The sequence below is a fragment of the Benincasa hispida genome, chromosome 9, assembly GCF_027475165.1.
Source record: "Benincasa hispida cultivar pf3 chromosome 9, pf3_genome.v1.1, whole genome shotgun sequence".
NCBI lineage: Eukaryota > Viridiplantae > Streptophyta > Magnoliopsida > Cucurbitales > Cucurbitaceae > Benincasa > Benincasa hispida.
Window position 1 is genome coordinate 64146834 of NC_143486.1, and position 22764 is coordinate 64169597.

The window sequence follows — 22764 nt, forward strand, 5'->3', positions numbered from 1 at the left end:
ACTTCCATTGGAATGTTCAATGGATGTGCTTTGTCCATATAAAATATTTTCAAATTTTTTCTTATATAAGTTGATTGATGAATAAATATCTCATTTGCTAAATGCTCAATTTGCAAATAAATGAAACATTTTATTTTTCCAAGATCTTTCATCTTAAATTTTTTCTTAAGATATTCTATTGTATTTCAAAGTTCTTCAGGAGTTCAAATTATATTTAAATCATCAATGTGTACGGTTATATAGCAAATTCTGATTGTGATTTCTTTATAAGAACAGCGGACATATTGGATTATTTTGATATCCTTCTTTCAACAAATATCCACTCAGGTGATTGTACCACATTCGCCCTGATTGTTTTAATCTATACAATGATCCCTGTAACTTTATTGAATATAATTCCCGCTAATTTGTTTTATATGTTTCATGTAACTTAAATCCTTATGGCATTCTCATCTAAATATCATTATCAAGAGATCCATATAAATATGTTATGACTATATCCATAAGATACGTGTTCAAATTTTCATACACAGTCATACCAATTAAATATCTTAGTGTAATTGCATCCACCACTGGAGAATATGTCTCCTCATAATTAATACCAGGTCTTTGTGAGAAACTCGTGCAACTAGTCTTGCTTTATATTTTGTGACCACATTATTTTTATTTCCTTTTCTCACAAATATCCATTTGTATCCTACAGGTTTGACACCTTACGGTGTTCAAATTACTGGTTAAAAAACCTGATGTTTTGAAAGTGAGTTTATTTCTGCTTCGATTGCTTCTTTCCGCTGAAGCTAGTCTTTTCTATGTCGATATTCTTCAACAGATTTTGGTTCAGGATTCTCATTTCATATATAATATCAAGAGTAACATTATATGCAAAAATGTTGTCAATAATTATATTAGTTTGTATCTATTTTTTTCTTGTCATGACATAGTTTATTGAACTCTCATTATTATATTTAGTTATTTTACCTTCCTCACTAGCCATGTCGAGAATTTTTTCATGGGTATTTACATCCTCAACCAAGTCTTTTTACTATTAATTATTTTCCATTTTCGAGAATTTTTATCTTTGTAACCCACTGGTCTACCACACTTCCGACGGGTTCCGGACTCATTAGTGACAACTTGTTGTGTTGGAATATCAATTTCGATGGAACATTTGCAGTTGGTATATGTGACTTAGTTACTTTCTTTACATCTATAAATGCATTTGGCAACTGATTTGTTGTATTTTGCAAATGAACGATCTTCTTAACTTCAAGTTCACATTGATTTGTATAGGGATCTAAATGAGACAATAATGATGCATTCCATGTAGTTTCTTTTTCCAACTTCTTAATTCCTCCCCCTAATGTTGGAAAATTTGTCTCATTAAAATGACAATCAACAAATCGTGCAGTAAATGCATCACCCGTCAGGGGTTCAAGATATTTAATAATTGATGGGGAATCATATCCAACATATATTCATGACCTCCTTTAATTACCCATCTTAGTGCATTGTGGTGGTGCAATTTGAATATATACTACACATCTAAAAATTCTCAGATGGGAAGTATTTGACTCATCACCATAAGCTAATTGTAATGGTAAGTACTTATAATAAACTACTGGCCTAATACGTACAAGTAACGCTGCATGCAAAATAACATGTCCCATACAAATGAAGGAAGTTTAGCTCTCATAAGTAATGGTCCTGCAATTAATTGCAAACATTTTTAAATGATTATGCTAAACCATTCTATGTATGAACATGAGCTACAAGACGTTCAACGCTTATCCCAATTGACATACAATAATTATCAAAAGCTTATGATGTAAATTCACTAGTATTATTAAGACGAATAGTCTTAAATGTATAATCAGAAAATTGTGCTCTTAACTTAGTTATTTGAGTAAGTAATCTTGCAAATGCAAGATTTCGACTTGATAATAAGCACACGTGTGACCATCTGTTGGATGCATCTATTAACACCATAAAATATCTAAATGGTCTACTTGGTGGGTTAATAAGTCCACATATATCACCATGAATTCGTTCTAAAGATACAGCTGATTCAGTCCCCACTTTAACCAGTGATGATCTAATGACTAGTTTGCCTTGAGAGCAGGCATCATATGATAATTCATTAGAGTGAAAAATCTTTTGGCTTCAATGGATGTCTGTTTTAATTTTCAATAATTCTTCATATCGTCGTAAACCCTAGATGACCTAATCTGCCATGCCTAGTTTCATAAACTTTAGGTTTATTGTTGCATATGTTTCAATTACTCGTATATGAATATAATATAATCCAGAAGATAAAGCAAACAACTCTTCCAATATACGTTTTCCACATGAGACAATAGATATGATATAAAGATACTCTATATTATTATTTCTATCGATCTCAATATGATAACCATTGCAACATATATCTTTAAAACTAAGTAGATTATCTTTGATTGACTAGAGAACAATGCATTGTCAATTGAAAATCTTGTTCCTCTAGGAAAAATAATATTTGCTTTCCAAATCCTTCAATTAGATTTGCAGAACCTGATATTATATTGACTTTTGCTTCCAGTATTGTCGGTTTGGAAAAATATTTTCTACTAGTAAGTATTGTATGTGTATTTGCACTGTTTGCCAGACATAGATTTTCTTTACTCGTTTTTTAGTCACCTAACATATGAAAATGATCTAGGTTTCTTTATTAAAAGAAAATAGTTACAACAAGAAAAACAACATTTGGAAAATACAAAGGTTAATAGAGGAAAAAAAACATGGAGATGAAAAAAATATATTAAATCTAGACATTTTCAAAGTCAAAGGAAACATTTGATGTTTAATCAATTTTGTTGATTTTCTCTTAAGGATATTTAGAAGTTTGCCACATCCAAATTTGTATACAAAATTTGCTTCCACATTTTTTTTTTCTTTTTCCTTAAAGGATGCTTGATAAAGGTCAACTAAGTGTTTTGACATATGATATGTACGTGACCAATGCCCAGCCATTCCGTATCATAAGCATTTATTTTCAACACTTTTTGAACTTTTATCTTGTGGAGTTTTTCCTTTGTGATCATCATTTTGTGTGGTTTTTTTGAATTTTGAATGGTTAGAACGACTACCACGAAAATAATAATTATTTCTTCCTCTGCCACGATCACGACCTCGACCATGATTATTAAAATTCATAGTATTTACTTCAGAGAATGTTGTTGTTCCAGTTGGTCGAGATTCATGATTTTTCATCCACGATTATTAGAATTTACAACATTCACTTCAGTGAATGTTGTTGCTCTAATTGGCTGAGATTCATATATATTTTTTAATCAATAACTCGTTACTTCATTCAGCCACGAGAAGACACCGGGTGAGTACAAAATAATTTCAAAATATTTCTCTCGATATTGCTATTGTAGGAGCATATCCGAAATATAGAAAAATGTCTTATCTAACATATTGATTTGAATTTTTTTAGCCTCAAGTGCATCCATTTACGACGAGCTTTATGGAAAAAAATTATTTTTTTATGATCACATATTTATGGCATTCAGTTGTATTTTGGCAAGTATTAATGCCAAATAATTATTATCATTAATATCAAATGTTATAAATTCTAATTTCATAATATTTTTCATAGTAACATCATTACAAAATATTATAAATTTAATATATATCAAATATACAAAACAATATTTAATCTATTAATTATAACGAAGAGAGAAAAACTGACATATCTTTATGACTTATCTTTAGCGGAGAAAATGAAATAAACTCGTGCTGAATAGCGTGTTGTAAAATTGGGGAGCACAACGGAACACAGATATAAAGAAAATATAATATAATAATAATATATAATATAAATAAATAACAAAAGAATATAAAATAACTAAACAAATAACTTAAATAAAATAAATAAGAAAATTATGAAATTATGGAATTTTCTCTAATTTCTTTCAAAAAAGTTGGGATTTCTCACCAATCTTCACCACCTTACAAAATTCACAAAATGATCACTATTTATAGAAGAATTGACAAATAGGAGGTGGAATTAGTTGGACAGCAAGGATTGGACAGCAAGGATGTGTACTCATAACACATATGAACTACATGTTCAAAGATACATGGAATAGCCGGAAAATATCATTTGTGCTTCTAGGACAAAAAACGTTGGCACTAATAGATATTTATTATGATTTCAATATTTATAAGAAAATGTATAACTTTTTACACCATTTTTAAATTAATTATTTTCACGTCAAATATTAAAACTCGATGAATGTTGGATAAAAAAGGTTATAACTGTGAAAAAAGGAAAAGAATCGTGAGAGATCGTAGAATCGTTGCATAAAAAAGTTACGAAATGACGAAATCACCCTTGCATATACGTGTCACTCTTTAATTAGCGTACGATCAAGCTATTCCTCCGATCTAGAATCGGAAAATAGAAGCGGTTCCGTCCATTGCAGGGAGCGGAATTGAGCGGTGGCGGAGAGGGGTTTTCCTCGAGGTAGGGTTTCCAGTTTCGAAGCCGAAGGGAAGCCGGTGCTTGATTCCAGAAGGCGAAAACTTGAATAGCCATGGAGAGCGCCTTTGCGAGCGCCTCTGCTATATCAGACCAGAGGCAGAAGATCGAACAGTATAAGCACATTCTGTATAATGTTTTATCCTCAAACGATAGGGTTCAAGCCAAGAAGTTTATCGATCACAGTTAGCTGCCTCACATTTTATTTTTTTAATACGTTGAAGTTTTTCTCCCCATTTCTTCAATTTTGTGTGAAGTTAGGGCTAATCATCCGACGTTTCTCTACTTGCAGCACTATCTGATGAAGTTCCACTCGTAGTTTCGCGGCAGCTATTGCAGACTCTAGCGCAAGAGTTGGGGAAGTTGGAGGGGGAGACTCAGAGAGAGATTGCCCATTACATACTCGCTCAGATTCAGCCGCGCGTCGTCTCTTTCGAGGAGCAGGTTTAGTTCTGGTGTTATTATTTTATATGCTGCAGAAATGATGCTTCTCAGTTGTCTAAATGATAACCAAGCACCAATATTACTTCTTACTCAATTGAAACGGGAACCTGACCTTGCTATTCGTCTAAATATCCATCTAAATGGAGTTTTATACCTCTGTTGTGTTGATTATAATTTTCCGGAAGAACGGTCGTGCGTGTGTCCTTGGTTTATATCGTTAATTTTCCAAAATGTGTGAATCTATTTTCAATTTTCCGTTAACGGAAGAATTTGGGGTTCTTCTAACTTCTTTTGAACACCAAACCGTCAGGTATTTATTGCTTTCGGATTCATACTCAAAACATCGTAAGTGCACATTTAGTCTATCATCGGCTGATTGATCCACGGTCCTCGGTGGAAAAATGAAAACAACTCAACTAGAGCAATATCACTTATTCATAATCAATAATTATTTTTATTTTGATATCAGTTCCTATGTTTTTCTCTCACAATGTTTTGAGTGTGGCTAGGGTCAGCAGTTTTTAACTACTTTTGGTCATGGATCTTGACTTGCATGGTCCATAGGCGAAGGAAATAACTTGTCTCTGGTGAGTTGCAGGTGTTGATTATTCGGGAGAAGCTTGCTGAATTGTATGAATCAGAGCAGCAATGGTCAAAAGCCGCTCAGATGCTTAGTGGCATTGATCTAGACTCTGGAATGAGGTACACCATCCACTTTCCTTTCAATATCTTTTCTAAAAAGTAGGATTATAGTAAATTATGGTCTGTTTCTCTCTCTTTATTTAATATGTCTTCTATGGTTGCTGTCAGGGTGATTGATGAGTCATACCGGTTGTCAAAATGTGTTCAAATTGCTCGTCTATACCTTGAGGTACCATTTATTTCTGTAATTGCAGTTTAAAGCTTATGATTGTATTTAGTACAAAGGGTTATATGTCTCTGTTTCTTATAAAAGAAAAAAAAAAGAATATTATGAAGGGTTATATGTTATTATTAATAGTGGTAATTTGCTACAATGTCGTGTAAAAGCAATTGCATAGAGCTCTATATGGTGGAGGAGAGTGGTTTCAGGTTGCATTGTATCCATGATATAATAATGTAGCAGTTTTCAATTACAATGGATGTACTTTACAAGAATAAATTATTTAATGTTTGTACTTACACGGACAAGGAAGTTTGTTTAGTCTTAGTTACTTGAGCACACGGTATTGCTTATTTTTTTCTTCGACAGGATGATGATGCTGTCAATGCTGAGGCTTTTATCAATAAAGCTTCATTCTTGGTTAGCAATAGTCAGCACGAAGTCCTTAATTTACAATACAAGGTTAGAATTTTTTTTTTGACTGTTGATGACTCTTACTCAACAATATGGCTATATGGTTTTTCTTTTGTCTATTAATCCCCTCCATTTCATTCTTTTTCGCAGGTTTGTTATGCTAGGATCTTAGACTTGAAAAGGAAGTTCTTGGAAGCAGCACTACGTTATTATGATATATCTCAAATTGAAAAGAGACAAATAGGAGACGAGTATGTAAACTTGAACATTCTTTTCGTGGAATATAAGTGGTTTTTAGATTTGTTAAATAATCATCATTCACTGATATACTTGTTTTTAGGACACCGATCTTATGCATTTGCACACCACTAAAAGTTCCATTATTTTTACAGGTCTTCCAGTTTTTGTGTCAAGTTTCAGCATTGTTAATGTTGAATTTCTGAATTTTCTCAAGTTTCTTTCACACTCTTTACAAGGGGGTGTATCCCTCGTATATACAATAATAATTGCCAAATATGGCAAAGACACTTAACAGTAAAAAGAATGAAAATAAGGAAAGAATGAATACTAATTGCAAGAAATAACATTCCAAATGGGTACAGGGAAGGAGAAGACTTTTCATATTCAACCCTCCCCCTCAAGCTGGATTGTATATGTTGATTAAGTCCAGCTTGGTTTTTAAGACTTCAAACACGTTCTTGAATAGAGCTTTTGTAAGAATGTCATCAATTTACCTCCTGATAGGTGTGTAGTTGAGTGAGATACTTTTGTTTTCAATTTTCTCCTTAATAAAGTGTCGATTAATATCCACATGTTTTATGTGATCGTCGTGGACCGGGCCTTTGGCAATGCTTATAGTAGCTTGATTATCATAGTGTACCTCCATCAGTTCTTCTGATTTGAACGGTTCTTCTGATTTGATTTTAAGTTCAGATAGGATGCTTTTGAGTCACATTTCTTGAGCTAGCGCTCTTAGTTCAACTTTGACATTACTCCTAGATGCTATTGATTGTTTCTTGCTTCGCCAAGTGACTAAGTCTCCCCAAACAAAAGTAATATCCGGTAGTTGATCCTCTGTTTATTTTTGAGCTTGCCCAATCAACATATGTGAAGATTTCAAGGTTTCTTTTCCTAGATTTCTTGAAGTACAATCCTTCTCTTGGAGTTCCTTTCAAGTACCTGAGTATTCTATAAACAGCTTGCATGTTGTCTTTTGTTGGACTGTTCATAAATTGACTTACAAAGCTAATTGAAAAACAGATATCAGGTCTAGTGTGAGTTAGGTAAATCAATTTTTCAACTAGCCTTTGATACTGATCTTTGTCAACCATTGTATTTTCTTTGATTATATGATGATTTGTGTCAATGTGCGTGTTAGTGGGCTTACATCCAACTATACCTGTTTCCTTTAAAGGTCAAGGACATATTTTCTTTGAGAAATGATCAAACCTGTTTTTTGGCCACTTCCATCCCTAGGAAGTATTTAAGGATGCCTAAGTCTTTTCCTTCAAATTCCTTGGCTAAGAGTAGCTTTAGATTTCTTATTTCTTCTTCGTGATCTCCTGTAAGGATAATATCATCTACATAGATAATGATAATTGCTATTTTACCCTTGCAAGGATGTTTGATGAAAAGGATATGGTCAGATTGACATTGCGAGTACCCCTTTTTCTTTACCACTTTTGAAAAATTTTCAAACCAAGCTCTAGGGGATTGTTATAGGCCATAAAGGGACCTTTTGAGTTTGCATACCTTATTCATGGTTGTAGTTGATTCTATACCGGTAGGTATATCCATATACACTTCTTCTTCTAAGTCTCCATTAAGGAAGATTTTTTTTATATCTAATTGGTGAAGTATCCAATCATTATTCACTGTGAAGGAAAAAAGGACATGGATAGTATTTAATTTTGCTACTAGAGTAAATGTTTCTTGGTAGTCAATGTCGTAAGACTGGGTGAACCCTTTGGCGACTTGTCTAGCTTTTTACCTATCTATTTCTCCATTAGCTTTGTATTTGATGGTGTAGACCCATTTGTATTGTATTGTTTTCTTCTCTGGAGGTAGATCTGTTATTTCCCATGTGTTGTTCTTTTCCTCTTTTCCAATGCCTTTATTTCGTCTAATACAACTTGCTTTCAATTGATGTCTTTGAGGGCTTCATAGACATTGTTCATAATGTGTATTTTGGATAGTGTAGTTGTGAATGCTTTGAACTTGGGAGAGATGTTTGTAGGACAAGTAGTTTTGAATGGGCTGCATCGTACAAGTTCTTACCCCTTTCCGTTTTGCAATGGGAAGATCAATGTTTTTAGTGAGTGTTTCCGTTGTGGAGTTGGAGACATGATTTTCCTGCATTTTGGTTGGGTTTTGACTGAGTACTGGTTCATGTCCAAGGGTGTTTTTCCTTCGAGTATAGACTATAGGATCTTTCCAATATTCAAGTGCGTTTTGATTGGAAACATCAATTTCATGTAGAAATGGAGCACTCTTTTCAATGAAATCTGTTTTCGGGGGTTCCTTTGTTTTCAAGAAGAATTTCATTTTCAAAGTGAGTGGAAGGTTCAATGGTGCCTTGCTTTTGAAAATAAGGTTGAGTTTCAAAGAAAGTTACATCCATGGAGGTTAACCTTATAGTGGTTGGTGAATAGCATTTGTATCCTTTTTGGCTTGGAGCATAATCGAGAAAGATGCATTTGATTGTCTAAGGATCTAATTTACTCCTAATAGGTCGATGATCTTGAACTAAGACCGTACAACCAAATATTTTTAGGGGAACTTAAAAAAATAATCTATTATGTGGAAATACTTCCTTGAGTTTTTGTAAGGGAGTTTTGAAGCCTAATATCCGAGAGGACATTCTATTAATAAGGTATGTGGTTGTCAGAACAACTTCTCCCCAAAACTGATGGGGGGTGTTAGCGAAAAGCATTAAAGCTCTAGAAACTTCTAAGAGATGTCTGTTTTTCCTCTCTGCAATTCCATTTTGCTGGGGAGTGTTAGGACATGTACTTAAGTGGGCAATACTTTTTTTTCTTTTAGAAAGTTTCTTAAGGAAGTGTTAAAATAATCCTTAGCATTATCAGTGTGAAGGATTTGGATTTAAGTGTTAAAGAGATTGAGAATCATGACATACATGTTTTGAAATATGGCAGTGACCTCAGGTTTTTCTTTCATTAAAAACATCCAAGTCTAGTGTGATCATCAATAAAGGAAACAAACCATTTAGCTCCTGTTACATTCTGAACTTTACTAGGGCCCCAAACATCACTATGCATCATAGAAAAAGGATATATGGGCTTACCGGATATGAAGATCGAGCCAACTTTACCATTTCACAAGACTCACATTGAAAAGCATGAGAACTTTTATTAAAAATATCTAGAAAAATTTGTTTCAAATATAAAAATTGGGATTTCTTAAACGATGATGTCATAACATTATTGTACTATCATAATTGTCTTTAGAAGCAATAAAAGTAGATGTACTATCATAATTGTCCTTTGAAATAACAAAAGTAGATTTGCTAAGACCTAACTCCTTGACTTGAGACTTAAGAGTATGTAGTATGTAGAGAGCCGAGGATTCCTTAGCATTGCCAATCATCTTCCCTGAATTCAAATCCTGAAATATGCAATTATGTGAGTAGAAAGTTGCATTGCAATTTTTCATAAGAGTTAGTTTGCTTATGGAAAGGAGATTGCATCTAAGGTTTGGGACATGCAACACATTTTCTAAAACAAGATCTTTAGATATAAAAACATTGCCAGTTCCCATTACTTTAGAATAGGTACCATCGGCAATTCTTACAGTAGTTTGACTGCTACAGTGTGTGTAATTAGTTAAACGTGAGATATCACCTGTCATATGATCTGATGCACCAGAATCAATAATCCAAGCACTAAATTTTCTTTGGTTGCATTAAGAGCACAAAGGAAGTTACCTGATTGTGCAATTGTTGCTACACTGGTTTCTGATGTTTTTTTTAGTAGATTTGGGTTGACCAAAGAGTTTTTGTAGAAGGTCCAACTGCTCCTTAGTAAACACATTATGTTTAGGGTTGAAGTTACCTTCAGTTGTTGTAGTTGCTTGGCAGTCCTTTCCACATCTATCTCCTATGCCTTTGTTTGGCTTCCAATCTGGAGGTTTACCATGAATATCCCAACACACTTCTCTAGTGTGTCTTGATTTTCTACCGTTCACACACCATGGTTTTGGTTTTCGTTGCCGATTATCAATTCATGTGTAGTTCTGATTTCGATTGTAATGGTTACCATGGGTATTTATGTGTACCGCATATCGAGGTTTCGAGCAATTAAAACCGATCCTTCAAATTCAGAGTTTGCAAATGCTCCTAACATTAGTTTCTTCCTACTTTCTTCCCTTCTTACTTTTGCAAAAATTTCTCTGATGTTAGGTAAGGGTTTAATAGCTAAGATTCTACCATGTACCTCATCTAGTTCTTTATTAAGGCCAAGAAGAAATTTGAACACTAGTTTTTTTGTCAACTATCTTTTTGTATGTGGCTCCATCTACCGTGCATTCCCACCTGTGGCTTTCAAATACATCAAGTTGTTGCCAAAGATGAAACAATATGGAGTGAAATAGTGAGTGACTTGCATATCCCCTTGTCATAGCTTGTGAATTTTGCCCTCAATTTCAAATGATTCTGCTGTATTTTCTTGGTCGGAATAAGTTTCACGAGTTGCTTCCCAAATTTCGCTTACAGTTGAGAAGAGTAGAAATCCTTCACCAATCTCTATCGTCATGGAGTTGATTGGCCATGACATAACCATATTATTTTCTGCTTTTCGTGTCTTGTATTTTTGATAAGCTTGGTCTGGGATAGAATTTTTGCTTGACAGATAATCTTCCTTTCCGTTTTCACATATAAACATCATAACAGATTGTGACCAATGCAGATAATTTCTTCCATTTAATTTGTGATTAGTAATTGGAAGTATGGTCCCTTCTGTATTGTTAGAATTTACGGATGCCATCAAGAATCAAGGAAGGAAAAAAAGGGGCATGTTGATAATTGATAATTGGCAAGACAAAAAATAAGGAAATAAATAATGAAAAAAAGAACATAACCTCTCAAACCTAAAACCTTATGATAATTCCTCCCAGATTCGGTGGATAAAAATCGAATACCATGACTGAAAAAAATCGAACGATCTTGACTGATTTCAACCCATGGCTTCGACCTCGATTAATATGGAAAAAAGATAATCGGCAAGACCTCGACTGATATGGAAACTGATTTCAAGAGAGCACGACCTCGACTTTGATTGATATCAACCCACGAACTTGATTGATGTGCTTCGAGCGTGAATTTGAGTACGGATTTGTATATACTCGAAGAACACGAAAAGAATGGATCTGGGACCAAGCACAGCTATCACGCAGAACACCAAAAGACTGGATCTAGCCCAACTATCAAGCAGAATCGACTGGATCTGGGACCAAGCACAGCTTTGCTTCTAACGTGAAGCTCCAAGTTACTGATGGTGGTTTTTTTGATGCACAACTTCAAACAAATTGGTATGTTGTTTGAAATTATCGATACTCAGTTTTTCTTTGGTAGGGTTTCGGACGTGAAACATATGAAGATGATTAAGAGAGATGGCTCTGATACCATGTTGAATTTCTGAATTTTCTCAATTTTCTTTCACACTCTTTACAAGGGGGTGTATCCCTCATATATACAATAATAATTGCCAAATATGGCCAAGACACTTAACGGTGAAAAGAATGGAAATAAGGAAAGAAAAATACAGAAAAGAATGAATACTAACTGCAAGAAATAACATTCCAAATGGGTAAGGGGAAGGAGAAGACTTTCCATATTCAACACTTGACATTCTTTTTTGTACGTTTCATTCACTGCAGGAATTGCCAACTTTCATTTAATCATTAAAAATTAAATGACACACTGATAAGTATTTTTGTTTTGTTTAGTAAATAATTACCAAGAAGAGAAAATTGACTAAATTTAACATGAAGATATTTGTTTTATTTCTACCATATTCATGTCTTGATAATGTCTCAAAGATCATCATTTTCCCCCTTCCTAAATTATACAGTGGAACTGCAAAATTGAGCTGATACTGCTATAATTTTAATGTGTATGTTAGAATGAATGTTGACCAATTTGGTGGCCTTTTCATTAAAAATAGTCTACTTTCGTGGATTTTCCTTGTATAACCCTTCTAAGCGTTTTGTCTTCGATTATTTTCTACAATTATATATGAATTTCTTTCTTGATCTCAGTTGATCTGGTTTTAATTTCTATGCTATTAGCCTCAAATTTTTAGAGCCTTGTACATGCATGGACGAAAGCAATTTTTTTCCCCTATAAATATCTTTTATGTAAAAAACTCTCTTTCTCAACCTATTAAACAATCTAGTGCCTCCTTTGCAAAAGAAAGTCATGTGCTCACATACTTGTAAGAGTTTCAACAAAATGGTATGATTTGTATTATCTTTTATAGGAAACAGAGACAATTTATTTCACTGATATGATGAAAATGCTATGATTTGTATTCTACTCTACTGTTGAATTTAGAAACTCAATTGTTTTAAGATGAAAAATATGAATTCATTCATTGTGATGCTTAAAGAGATTGTTTAGTAACTAATACAATCTCTCTTCACGGGTGTTATTAGTTACTATATATATATTTTTTTTCTCAGAGAGATTGACGAAGAAGCTTTGGAACAAGCTTTATCTGCTGCAGTGACATGTACAATATTGGCTGCTGCTGGTCCCCAGCGATCCCGTGTTCTTGCCACATTATACAAAGTAAAATCCTTTTTATTTCTTTATTTATTACTAATGGAGTTTACCTAAAATTTTGGAGTGGAACGATTTTTAAATCTGTTCTTTCTAAATGTTGCCATTTTGGTGTAGGATGAGCGTTGCTCGAAGTTAAAAATCTATCCAATACTGCAAAAGGTCCCTTCTCTCTCTTCTAACATTCAAGACGGTGTTATGTTCATTGACATTAATGAGTGTGTGATCGAACCGTTAGGTTTACTTGGAGAGAATTTTGAGAAAACCAGAAATTGATGCATTTGCTAAAGAGCTAAAGCCTCACCAGGTTATTATTTTTGCTCTTTACCCCTTTCTGGATTCTGGCATCACATCATATATTAAAATCCTTTCTTTTTTAACATTACTTCAACAGCAAGCCCTTCTGTCAGATAATTTTACTGTGTTGGATCGTGCTATGATTGAGCATAATCTTCTCAGTGCAAGCAAACTTTACACAAATATAAGGTTAATAACGTGTAGTATATTTTCTCCTCCTTTATTCCTTTTCTTCTCGTTATTCTATTGTTTTTGGTTATTCCTATGGCAGCTTTGAAGAATTGGGCACTTTGCTGGGTATTCCTCCGCACAAGGTGTGTGATAAATTTATTATTCTTAATGATTTGGCTAAAATTTCACTTCTTGCTAATGATCTTTAAATTATGTTCTTACTGTCTGTTTAATTTATGGTATGCAATTAGTTTCCTGCTGTCTGTTTGCGTAAAAATGATCCTTAAATTACTGATTTTGTAAATGAAAAGAGAATGAGAGATGGATCCAATCATTAGCCTACTTGACCTCTCAAATAATTAGAGACAAAGAAAGGGAAAAAGAAGAAAGATAATGACTATAAAACTCCTTTGAAAGAAGGTCCCTGCTAGCGATGTTTAAGGAAGTACGATTCTAAGAATACTAGAAAGATCCTTCCCATATTAAGTGTACTTTTCTGTTCCTTTTAATTTTAGCTTTTTACACAATGAAGTTTCGTGGTGGATCCTTATTGCCTTTCGAATCATCTTAGTTTTGGCTTTGTATTATGATTCTTGTTTGTGGGTACTTTCTGATTCTTTCTATGATTAAACTCCCTAACTGAAACTTGTAAAAGAACAAATGGTAGTGTACAAGTCTCGATTTTACTTTTCACCCAATGAGTAGAAAACATTGTTAATATAAAATTGCTAACTTTCTTTGGTCTGAAACTTGATCGAAAATGTTAGTTATTCAAAACAAGTTTTAATTTGGAGTGGTATGAGACGATGGTCCTTTTGTTAGATTGTAGTCTATAAACTCCAAGTGGTATGAGAAGCAAATGGGTTCATTTGCTGACTAAAGATGAGATGCGTTGAACTTCTCCCTGCCTGTATTAAACCTTGCGATGATCTGGATTTGGACTCCAGCTACCTTCTAGAGTGATCTTCTACTCGAACATCAGTAACAGAAAAGGGAAAGAGGTAGGTTAACATCATTTATGCCTCTGCAAATTCTAACCCTCCTCCCTTGCTTTTGCATTAATAATTACGACATTAGAGATACTGGAGTTGTGCCCTTGATGGCACCCTCTATTTGCAACCAAATTCCTTTGCGATCAAAGCCATTTTGATGAAGAATCAATCAACCATCATATGATATGATTTCTCAGTATCTGGGTTGAAGATCAACCTTTTCCTCTTGTAATTTACCTCTCATCAACCGTCTCGTTTGAAGAATAGGTTTCAAAATTTATTCGCCTCCTACAGGTTCAGGCTTCCCGAAATGGTCACATGGAGGACCTTTAGGTCTATATCCACAAACTCTAGCAAGGATTTTTATTGGGAGTGAGACTAATAGGTCTAGAATATCTGTCATGGCAGCCAAAGAGTTATTGGGAATCCGGCGTGCATAAGTTTCATTAGCACATTTGTTTTCCTTATTTAATATTCAGCAGTAGCCAGTAAGACCGTTTGGGCCTAGAGTTTTGTCAACCTATGAACTGCTAACAGCTGAAAAATGAAAACTCACTCTTTTTATAGTATTTCCAACCGTCAACGTGAGCGTAGCTCGCTCGTACTATCGACCTCGAGGTCAGAGGTTCGATTCCCCCACCCCATACTTTAATTAAAATACATTTGCAAAAAAAAAAAAAAAAAAAAAAGTCTTTCCAACATTAACTTGCTGTCCACTGAAATCCAATCCCAAATGATAAACCCATCAGGTACAAACCTTTACTTTCCCGGCCCTATAGTGATTGGCAAAGAATTGCCAGAATTCATCATCAGAATACTTATTCTAAACGTCTAGCAAGGGGAAACTAAAAGTCCTTCGGGACATAAGTGGTTCTACTCCCCGCTGTTTCATGGAAGAGGTATTTTCACCTCTCTGAGCCAATAAGGTTTACGTTTTTGCTTTCAAAGTCTCGCCTAGTTATGATCTACTTTAATTGGAAGCAGCTCTTCTCATTGATGATGATGAAAAGTTAGAAGGGATATCTTTAGATTCAAAGTAAGGAAGGTCACTTTCTTCTTCTTCTTCTTCTTCTTCTCTCTCTCTTCTTTTTTACTTGCAAAAAACAAATAATAAGTCCAAGTTGTCATCTCCAAGACAAATACCAATAATAAGTTACAAAAGATGAATGGTTACATTAAGGTTTAGTTAGAGAACGGCAAGTAGAGAGAGAGAGAGAGTATGTGCATTTGATGGAGAGGGTGGAAAAACTTGTTTAATATTTTTTGCTTCTGGCTTTCCATTTGCAAGCAGATGCTCGTTTACTCATGAAGTTCACTTCGCTTGCTAAATTAGAGTCCTCTCTGTTTGTAGGCTGAGAAGATAGCATCGAGAATGATCTACGAGGACAGAATGAGGGGATCAATTGACCAGGTTCTCTCTCTCCCTCCCTCCCTCCCTCCCCTCCCCCCCCCCAAAAAAAAAAAAAAAAAAACCAAAAGAAGAAAAAGGGGAAAAGGGGATCATATTCTGACTCTCATAAATTTAAAGAAATAATGGAAAAACAATTTATATTAATCAGCCTTCAGAACTATTTGCACATTATATTTACCTACGAAACTACCATCAGGTAGAAGCTGTTATCCATTTCGAGGACGATATTGAAGAGCTGCAGCAATGGGATCAACAGGTATCGTCTCTGGATTTCGATTCTATCAATTTATTGCTTGTTACTAAATTGCATGGCACATGTCATGATGGTTATGGCAAATTTTAGATATCTGCATATATTACACTTTTTTCATATAATGAAATGTAACATCTCTACGTATTACTTTCATCTTTGATATGTGGATCTGTTGTGTAATTATTTGTCTTGCTTGATCTGTTTAGATTGTTGGTCTCTGTCAAGCTCTGAACGACATCTTGGATAGCATGGCAAATAAAGGTGTCTCCCTTCCTGTCTAATCCTTTGTGCTGTTAAGTGTCCCAATCCAGTGATTTTGTAATATCTCAGAAACTTTTTATCTTTTCACCATAGTAATGAGGCTATTTTAGTTTTCTTTTCTTCTTCTTCCTCCTTTTTTCCGGAGAGGTTGAAAAATTACTATTCTTTTTAGCAGCGAGGGTCATTTTTCTGTCATTGGTGTAAAAAAAAACTTTTGAAAAAAAAAAAAGAAGAGAGCGAAAGAGAGGGATATGTTGAGTTATGAAGCCACCGGACGCAAAATAAATGAACTCCTCCTCCCTGAGAAAAGGGAACTAGAAAGATAAGATAAAATGACACACTGTTAATGGGCCTCTGGACGAACCAACCACAAGAACGCAAACCAAATCTGCCAGGAAAGTCCAAAGCTTCACACATCTTTTCGGATTTTTAACTAAGAAGTCCATCTTTGGTCATATATCTTCATAAATGTCTTTAAATTTGATTATTTTTTCAAAAAGGTCTTTTAGTGCTATTTTTAGACGGTTTTACCTTTTTTATATTTATTTATATTTGTTATATATATTTTTTCTCATTTCGAAGCTATTTTAATGGGAGAGAATAAATTTATTAAAAAGAGGAAAAATATATTTAATATAGTTTTTTTTTTCATCTGAAGGGAGAAAATACATTAATTATAATTTTTTTTATTTTTCAATTTGAGAAAAAAAATACATTTAATGAAATTTTATTTTTTATTTACTTTAGTTTTCACATCAATTTATTGGTTTTTTTTTTATGGATTAAGGGTTATTTTAAATAGATCTTGGAACATTTCGATGGATTCATGATTATTTTAAATATTCCTTAGGATATTTTGTTAGGTATTTGAAAATATTTTAACAAATTATATAATATATGTATTATAATACAAGAAGTTTATAAATTAGAGATTGATTAAATGTTTGATATAAATCACAGTATAAATCAATATATGAAATATATTATAGTATATAAAATTTCATAAATTTGATTTACATTATAATATATGTATTATAATACAAGAAGTTTAAATAAAAAAAAATACTTGTCTATGTCAAATAGATGAATACATATACATATATATATCAAATTTCTTTTAAAAGCTAAAAAAAAGTTATGAAAAAGAGGAAAAAAATAAAGTTCGTTTTTATATGGGGTTTTATAATGCATAATCCTCCATCTTCATTTCTTCTTTAGCCATGGTCGTCACGGATCTCTCTGTCGTCGATTGGATTAGTTTGTCCTGTTGTGCTATCGGTCGAATTTGCTCAACTCGTTATCGTTGATTCATCCCATGTCGTCCGCATCATCAATTTGTCCAAGTTGTTTGTGTTACCTCGTGTCGAGTCATTGATTTGCTCCACGCGGTTGTCTATTAGTAAATAGAGAGTATGCATGAGAGAGAGTGTGTATGGAGACATAGGTGATGACTAAATTGTAAATATCTATTGATATTAGTAAAAATAGGGAGGTCAATAGGTATTTTTTGTAAAAAAAATTATATATATAAAGTAGGTGAATACTAAATTGTAAATAGCTAATACTAGTAAAAATAGGAAGGTCAATAAATCTTTTTTGTAAAAAAATAAAATGTTCAAAACATTAACATAATACGGGTCTATTTTTTTGGCCTTTTATGTATTTTTTTTTCCTGCAAAAATGTCCTATTTCGAAACTAATTTTATCAATTTCTAATGTAAAGGCATTTTATTTTGTAGATGGATCTTTCGATTTAAATGTATACGTACTTATATCTTGTTACAGTAACTTACAAGTTTTAGACACTGATATTGGCTATACGGTATATAGGGATGGTCCACGGTACGGGATGGCTTTCTTGTCTGTCCTTGCTCTCTATTTTATTCTCTGAAAATTTTCTTTTAATTTTGTGGGGTTTGTGTTCTCTTGGAGAATTCTCTCTCTCTCTCTCTTTTTTTTTTTTTAATAAAAATTAAATAAAAAAACAGTGAACTTAAATAACTTACCATTGGAAAGTTAAAAAAATCAGTGAACTTAAATAACTTACCATGGGAAAGTTTTAATTAAATGATTAACTTTTTTTATAATTGTTTTATATGATTGATTATACATAGGTGATTTGAATTAGGGAGAAAGTATGGTAGAAAGAAAGGATTATTTATCAAATTAATCGTATATATAATTTAAATTAAAACGTTTTAAGCCAACGGAACATAAATTTAAATGTATCTATATAATAATAACATAACAATAGTAATTATAATAAATCAAAAAGAATTAATGAGGTGGGGATGATCCGTCTTGATTAGCTTATGAAGAATTTTTTTCCACTCACTGATTTTCCGCCTAAAGAGGAATCTAAAATGAACATTTCTATATCCCCTTTTGACAAGATGGCAAATTTTCTGATTAGCCTAATTTTTGAAGGATTTGAAATTCTGACATTTGTAGCTATTGTAAGTAAATCTATGTATGAAGAGTTTTCTTTTCAATTTTTTTTTTTAAAAAAATTCTAAATGAAAATCAGTTCCATGTTAAAAAATCAATGAAGTTTGGTATTTTGTTTGTGTTAGCACAATGTGAAATTACTACTTTGATTGAAGAATGTATGTATCGGGATTTTTCACTCATTCCTTATTCATCGCTCCTTGCTCTTTCTATCCTCTTCAATTCGCTTTCCTATGGTTAGAAAACTTCTCGCTTCTCACTTCTCTCTCCTTGTTTCTCACTCTTCACCTTTATCTTCCTTAATTCGCTTTTCTATGGTATACAACTTCTTGCTTCTCTTTTCTGGTTCGTTCTATCCTCCTTCTCAATTTGATTTTTTAGGGTTAGAAATCTTATCGTTTCTTCCTCCTTCCATTGTCCTCAATTTACTCTTCAATGGTTAGAAATATTCTCACCCCTTATTTTTTTTAAAAAAAAATGCATATTAATGAGGAAGAACCAAAGGAATTGATTGAAGAAGCTATAGATTGGAGAAGAAGAATCGAAGAATTGATTAGATTTTTTCTTAAAAAAACTACAATTCGAAGAACGGTGCACTTAGGGTTAAAGTGATAATTTTACATGGTGTTGACATAAACAAAATGTCAAAATTTATTAGTTTTCAAATTTGGGGCTAATTTTCATTTGAGCCCCTGTACCATTTTCTCAAGAAGAAAGAGGAGGGAAAAAAACATCTCTAAAGATGGTCCAAATCAAGTAATGTTTTCTTATTTTAACTAGCAAGATTAAAATTTAGAGTTGATTTTGTAACGCTCCAAGTTTAGGAGGGAGATATGGATGGATCGAGATCACATTGAGAGGGATTCTAGGACATAAAAGTATTGTTAAGAAACGGTTAAAAGAATTGAAAATTACTACCAATATCAACACAGTGTATCTTCTTTTTTTGTGGCTCAATAATAGGAATTTCAAAGTTACATGTGCTTAGCTTGGAGCAATTTTATGTTAAGTGACCTCCTGAGAATTTTCCTAGGAAGCATGTGAGTGACGACAAAACATGTTGAAAGGATTTGTGTTGGTTTTTGGGGACAACTCTCACTCTTAGAAGCTTTCAAGACAAGCAAGGATGATATAGTCGAGTCGCAGGGGAATGTTGGGACCATCAAGTGCCAAATTTGGATTCCGAATCTTAGTACGAATCCTGGGCCTAAGGCGTTACAGTTGGTATTAGAGCCTAAATTTTAAGTTTTGTAAATTGACTTACAAGATAAGTCCAATAGCCTATTAACAAGTTCTTTGCCATCTCCAGGTATGTTAAGTAAAATTTTTATAAAAAGTTGTGCATGAAAATATTTGTTTAGATTAATATACAAAATATTTTCTATGGTTGGTTTAACGACATGAAAGAAGTTAGTATGAGATTATTATTCAGTTATGACACTATAAAAAGATAAAATAATAATAATAATAATAATAATAATAAAATCATATGATCACTTGGCACTAGTTTATCCCATAGTAAGACTCTTAGAAAGGAACATACATTTTAGTTGAAAGATCTTAAAGCCTAGTAAAACTATTTAGCGTTATGACAATTAAGGAAGAAAAGTATGTATCTGTTTAAGCTAGAGACTAGAACATTCAATACAAGATTTCACAAAGGACTAATGTTATGTTTTGTAATGAACAATGGGATTGATGGTACTACAAGAAACTCTATCACAGCAAGACATTAAAGCTGCTAAGTAAGGAAAAAAAAAGGGAAAAAAAAAAGAGAAAAAAAAAATTAAGAGACTAGAGCACCTTTAAGGAGGTCTAATTAGTGGAGTTGAGGTATGTTATATGAAACTTTTAAGGGGTCATTTGGTTTAAGGTTTTATAGATGTCTGAGAATAAAGAATGAATGATAATAAGATGTGTGAGAATAGGATGTTTGAGAATAAAAAATGTCTGTGTTTAGTTGTGTATGAGAATGCTATCAGAATTTTATGAACAAAAATTATGTTTGCGTTTAATTATGTAATTAAACATGAAAATCTTATTATAATTATAATAGAACAATAATTTAAAAAATAAACAATATCCAATATATCAATAAAAAGTTAATTACAAATCCATAATAATTTTAATTATAAATATTGGAAGGCTAAGTAATTTAAAATCAATCAATTAATGCATTTAATGAACGTCGTACTAATTATAATCTAATACTTAATCATTTTTATTATTAATTAAGTTCTAACATTAGTAATTTTGATTTTAGTTAAATAATATAAGAAAATATATTTTAATGGACAATATATTATATAAAAAGAGAAGAAAATGAGATAAAAATATGATATATTAATAAAGAATACTAAAAAGTAATTTGTAAATATGATATGTTAATAATGAATGGAGTAATAAAAATTAATCACAATAAATAATTAATTTCTTATAAATAATCAGTGATGATTATATGTTCATAATGAATGATTAAATTAAAATTAAACTCAATAAATAATTACTTGATTATTAAAAAAATAATAAAGCAATAAATTATTATCATTGAAAAAATGAAGTTTAATACTTACTAAATTTAACTAATCCTAGTTTATTAATTAAATATATTTAAGATAATGTTGGCTAATAAATTAATAATTTATGTAAAACAACAATTTCATTCATTTAATAAATTTTTATTATAAAAACAAGTTAAGTAAATATTTTAATAGATCTTTATTCATCTATTAAAATAAATATTTATATTATTTTTGTTAAATTTATATTAATTAATTAATTAATTAACTATATTCAAAGTGAAATTATATGTAAAACGAAAAACAGATAGAGAGGGAAAAAGAGAAAACTTACAATTTGGGAAACGAATAAAAAACCCTTATCTATGGGAAATGAGGATGCCTGGGAATAACTTATTCCCAAGTAAGAGCTGAAAACAAACCTTGGAATTAGATATCTATGTCAATTCCTAGGCAGAAAATCCTTCAACAAAATGATCCCTAAGGATTTAATACAGTGAGATCATTATTTTGGATTTCAAAGATGACGGGCTCAATAAGGTACTTTGATTATTCATATGTGATGCTGGAAGAGTGAAAATGTTCAATTTGAAAAGTAAGTGATCTTTATGTGAAAAGAAGTTCTACTAAAAGTTTAGTTGATGTGATGAATGAGTTAGTTAAATAGTTAGAAAATGACTTAAGACTTGGAAGAAAAAAATTGTGGCTTTTGGAACTAAGAAGTAAATTAAAAAATATCTCAAGATACTAGGATTATCCATACTCTTGTCATAATTAAAATGCCCTAGTTTATTTAGTGTGATCGAGGGAAAAACGTTTGGAGTTTAAAAGTAATGACAATTGTTGAAGGAGAATTCTACAATGTGGAAAATTTTAGATGAAAAAGTAAGACTTATGAAGGAGTTAAGTAAAGTTACACCTCGTATATTGAGTTTATGTCACACTCGGAAAAGAAAGAAGAGCACTTTGAGTTTTCAATCTTAACAAATATTAGTGTGTGGAAAAGAAAAGTATTTAAGAAAGATTTTAATATTTTGAGAAGATAAAGGAAATTAATATTTTGAGACTTCAAGTACATAAGTTTGGGTTGGCTTTCTAAGATAGAAATTTGGTGTTTGCGAGCCTTTGGAATTGGTATGAGCGATTTCGTTACTACTTGCAAGTTTAGACCTTATTATGTGTTGGTGGAAGAAATTGCATAAGACATTGATTGTGAAGCTTAACTTTAGCATAGGAATCTTTTCCAAAATAAAAGGTTAAGGAGCGATAATCTGAAGTGGAGTTGTTAGTAGCAATGGTTGCTAGTGAGTATTAGAAAAGTTAGGTTGTTATAGTTGGTATTAGAGCGGAACCTCTCCCAGTAAGGTATGGTTT

At 32.4% G+C, this 22764-nt stretch overlaps 1 protein-coding gene across 1 annotated transcript; it reads left to right on the forward strand.

The window, feature by feature from the left end:
• The first annotated feature begins 4323 nt into the window (after positions 1-4323).
• On the forward strand, positions 4324-16542 carry COP8 (Proteasome component (PCI) domain protein). The gene is made up of 14 exons (XM_039050006.2): positions 4324-4707; positions 4815-4966; positions 5565-5668; positions 5777-5837; positions 6198-6290; positions 6393-6493; positions 12939-13047; positions 13156-13200; positions 13277-13345; positions 13433-13524; positions 13607-13649; positions 15850-15909; positions 16106-16165; positions 16369-16542. The coding sequence occupies exons 1-14, from the start codon at positions 4578-4580 to the stop codon at positions 16441-16443; spliced, it is 1194 nt and encodes a 397-aa protein (XP_038905934.1). The 5' UTR covers positions 4324-4577; the 3' UTR covers positions 16444-16542.
• The last annotated feature ends 6222 nt before the right edge of the window (positions 16543-22764 follow it).

What these genes read in the sequence shown, in the direction of transcription:
- COP8 (XM_039050006.2), top strand. Translation starts at nt 4,578, where the DNA reads ATGGAGAGCGCCTTTGCGAGCGCCTCTGCTATATCAGACCAGAGGCAG. An exon ending in TCTATCCAATACTGCAAAAG is followed by an intron (nt 13,201 to 13,276) that starts GTCCCTTCTCTC and finishes TCGAACCGTTAG; the next exon opens with GTTTACTTGGAGAGAATTTT. An exon ending in TGCAGCAATGGGATCAACAG is followed by an intron (nt 16,166 to 16,368) that starts GTATCGTCTCTG and finishes TGATCTGTTTAG; the next exon opens with ATTGTTGGTCTCTGTCAAGC.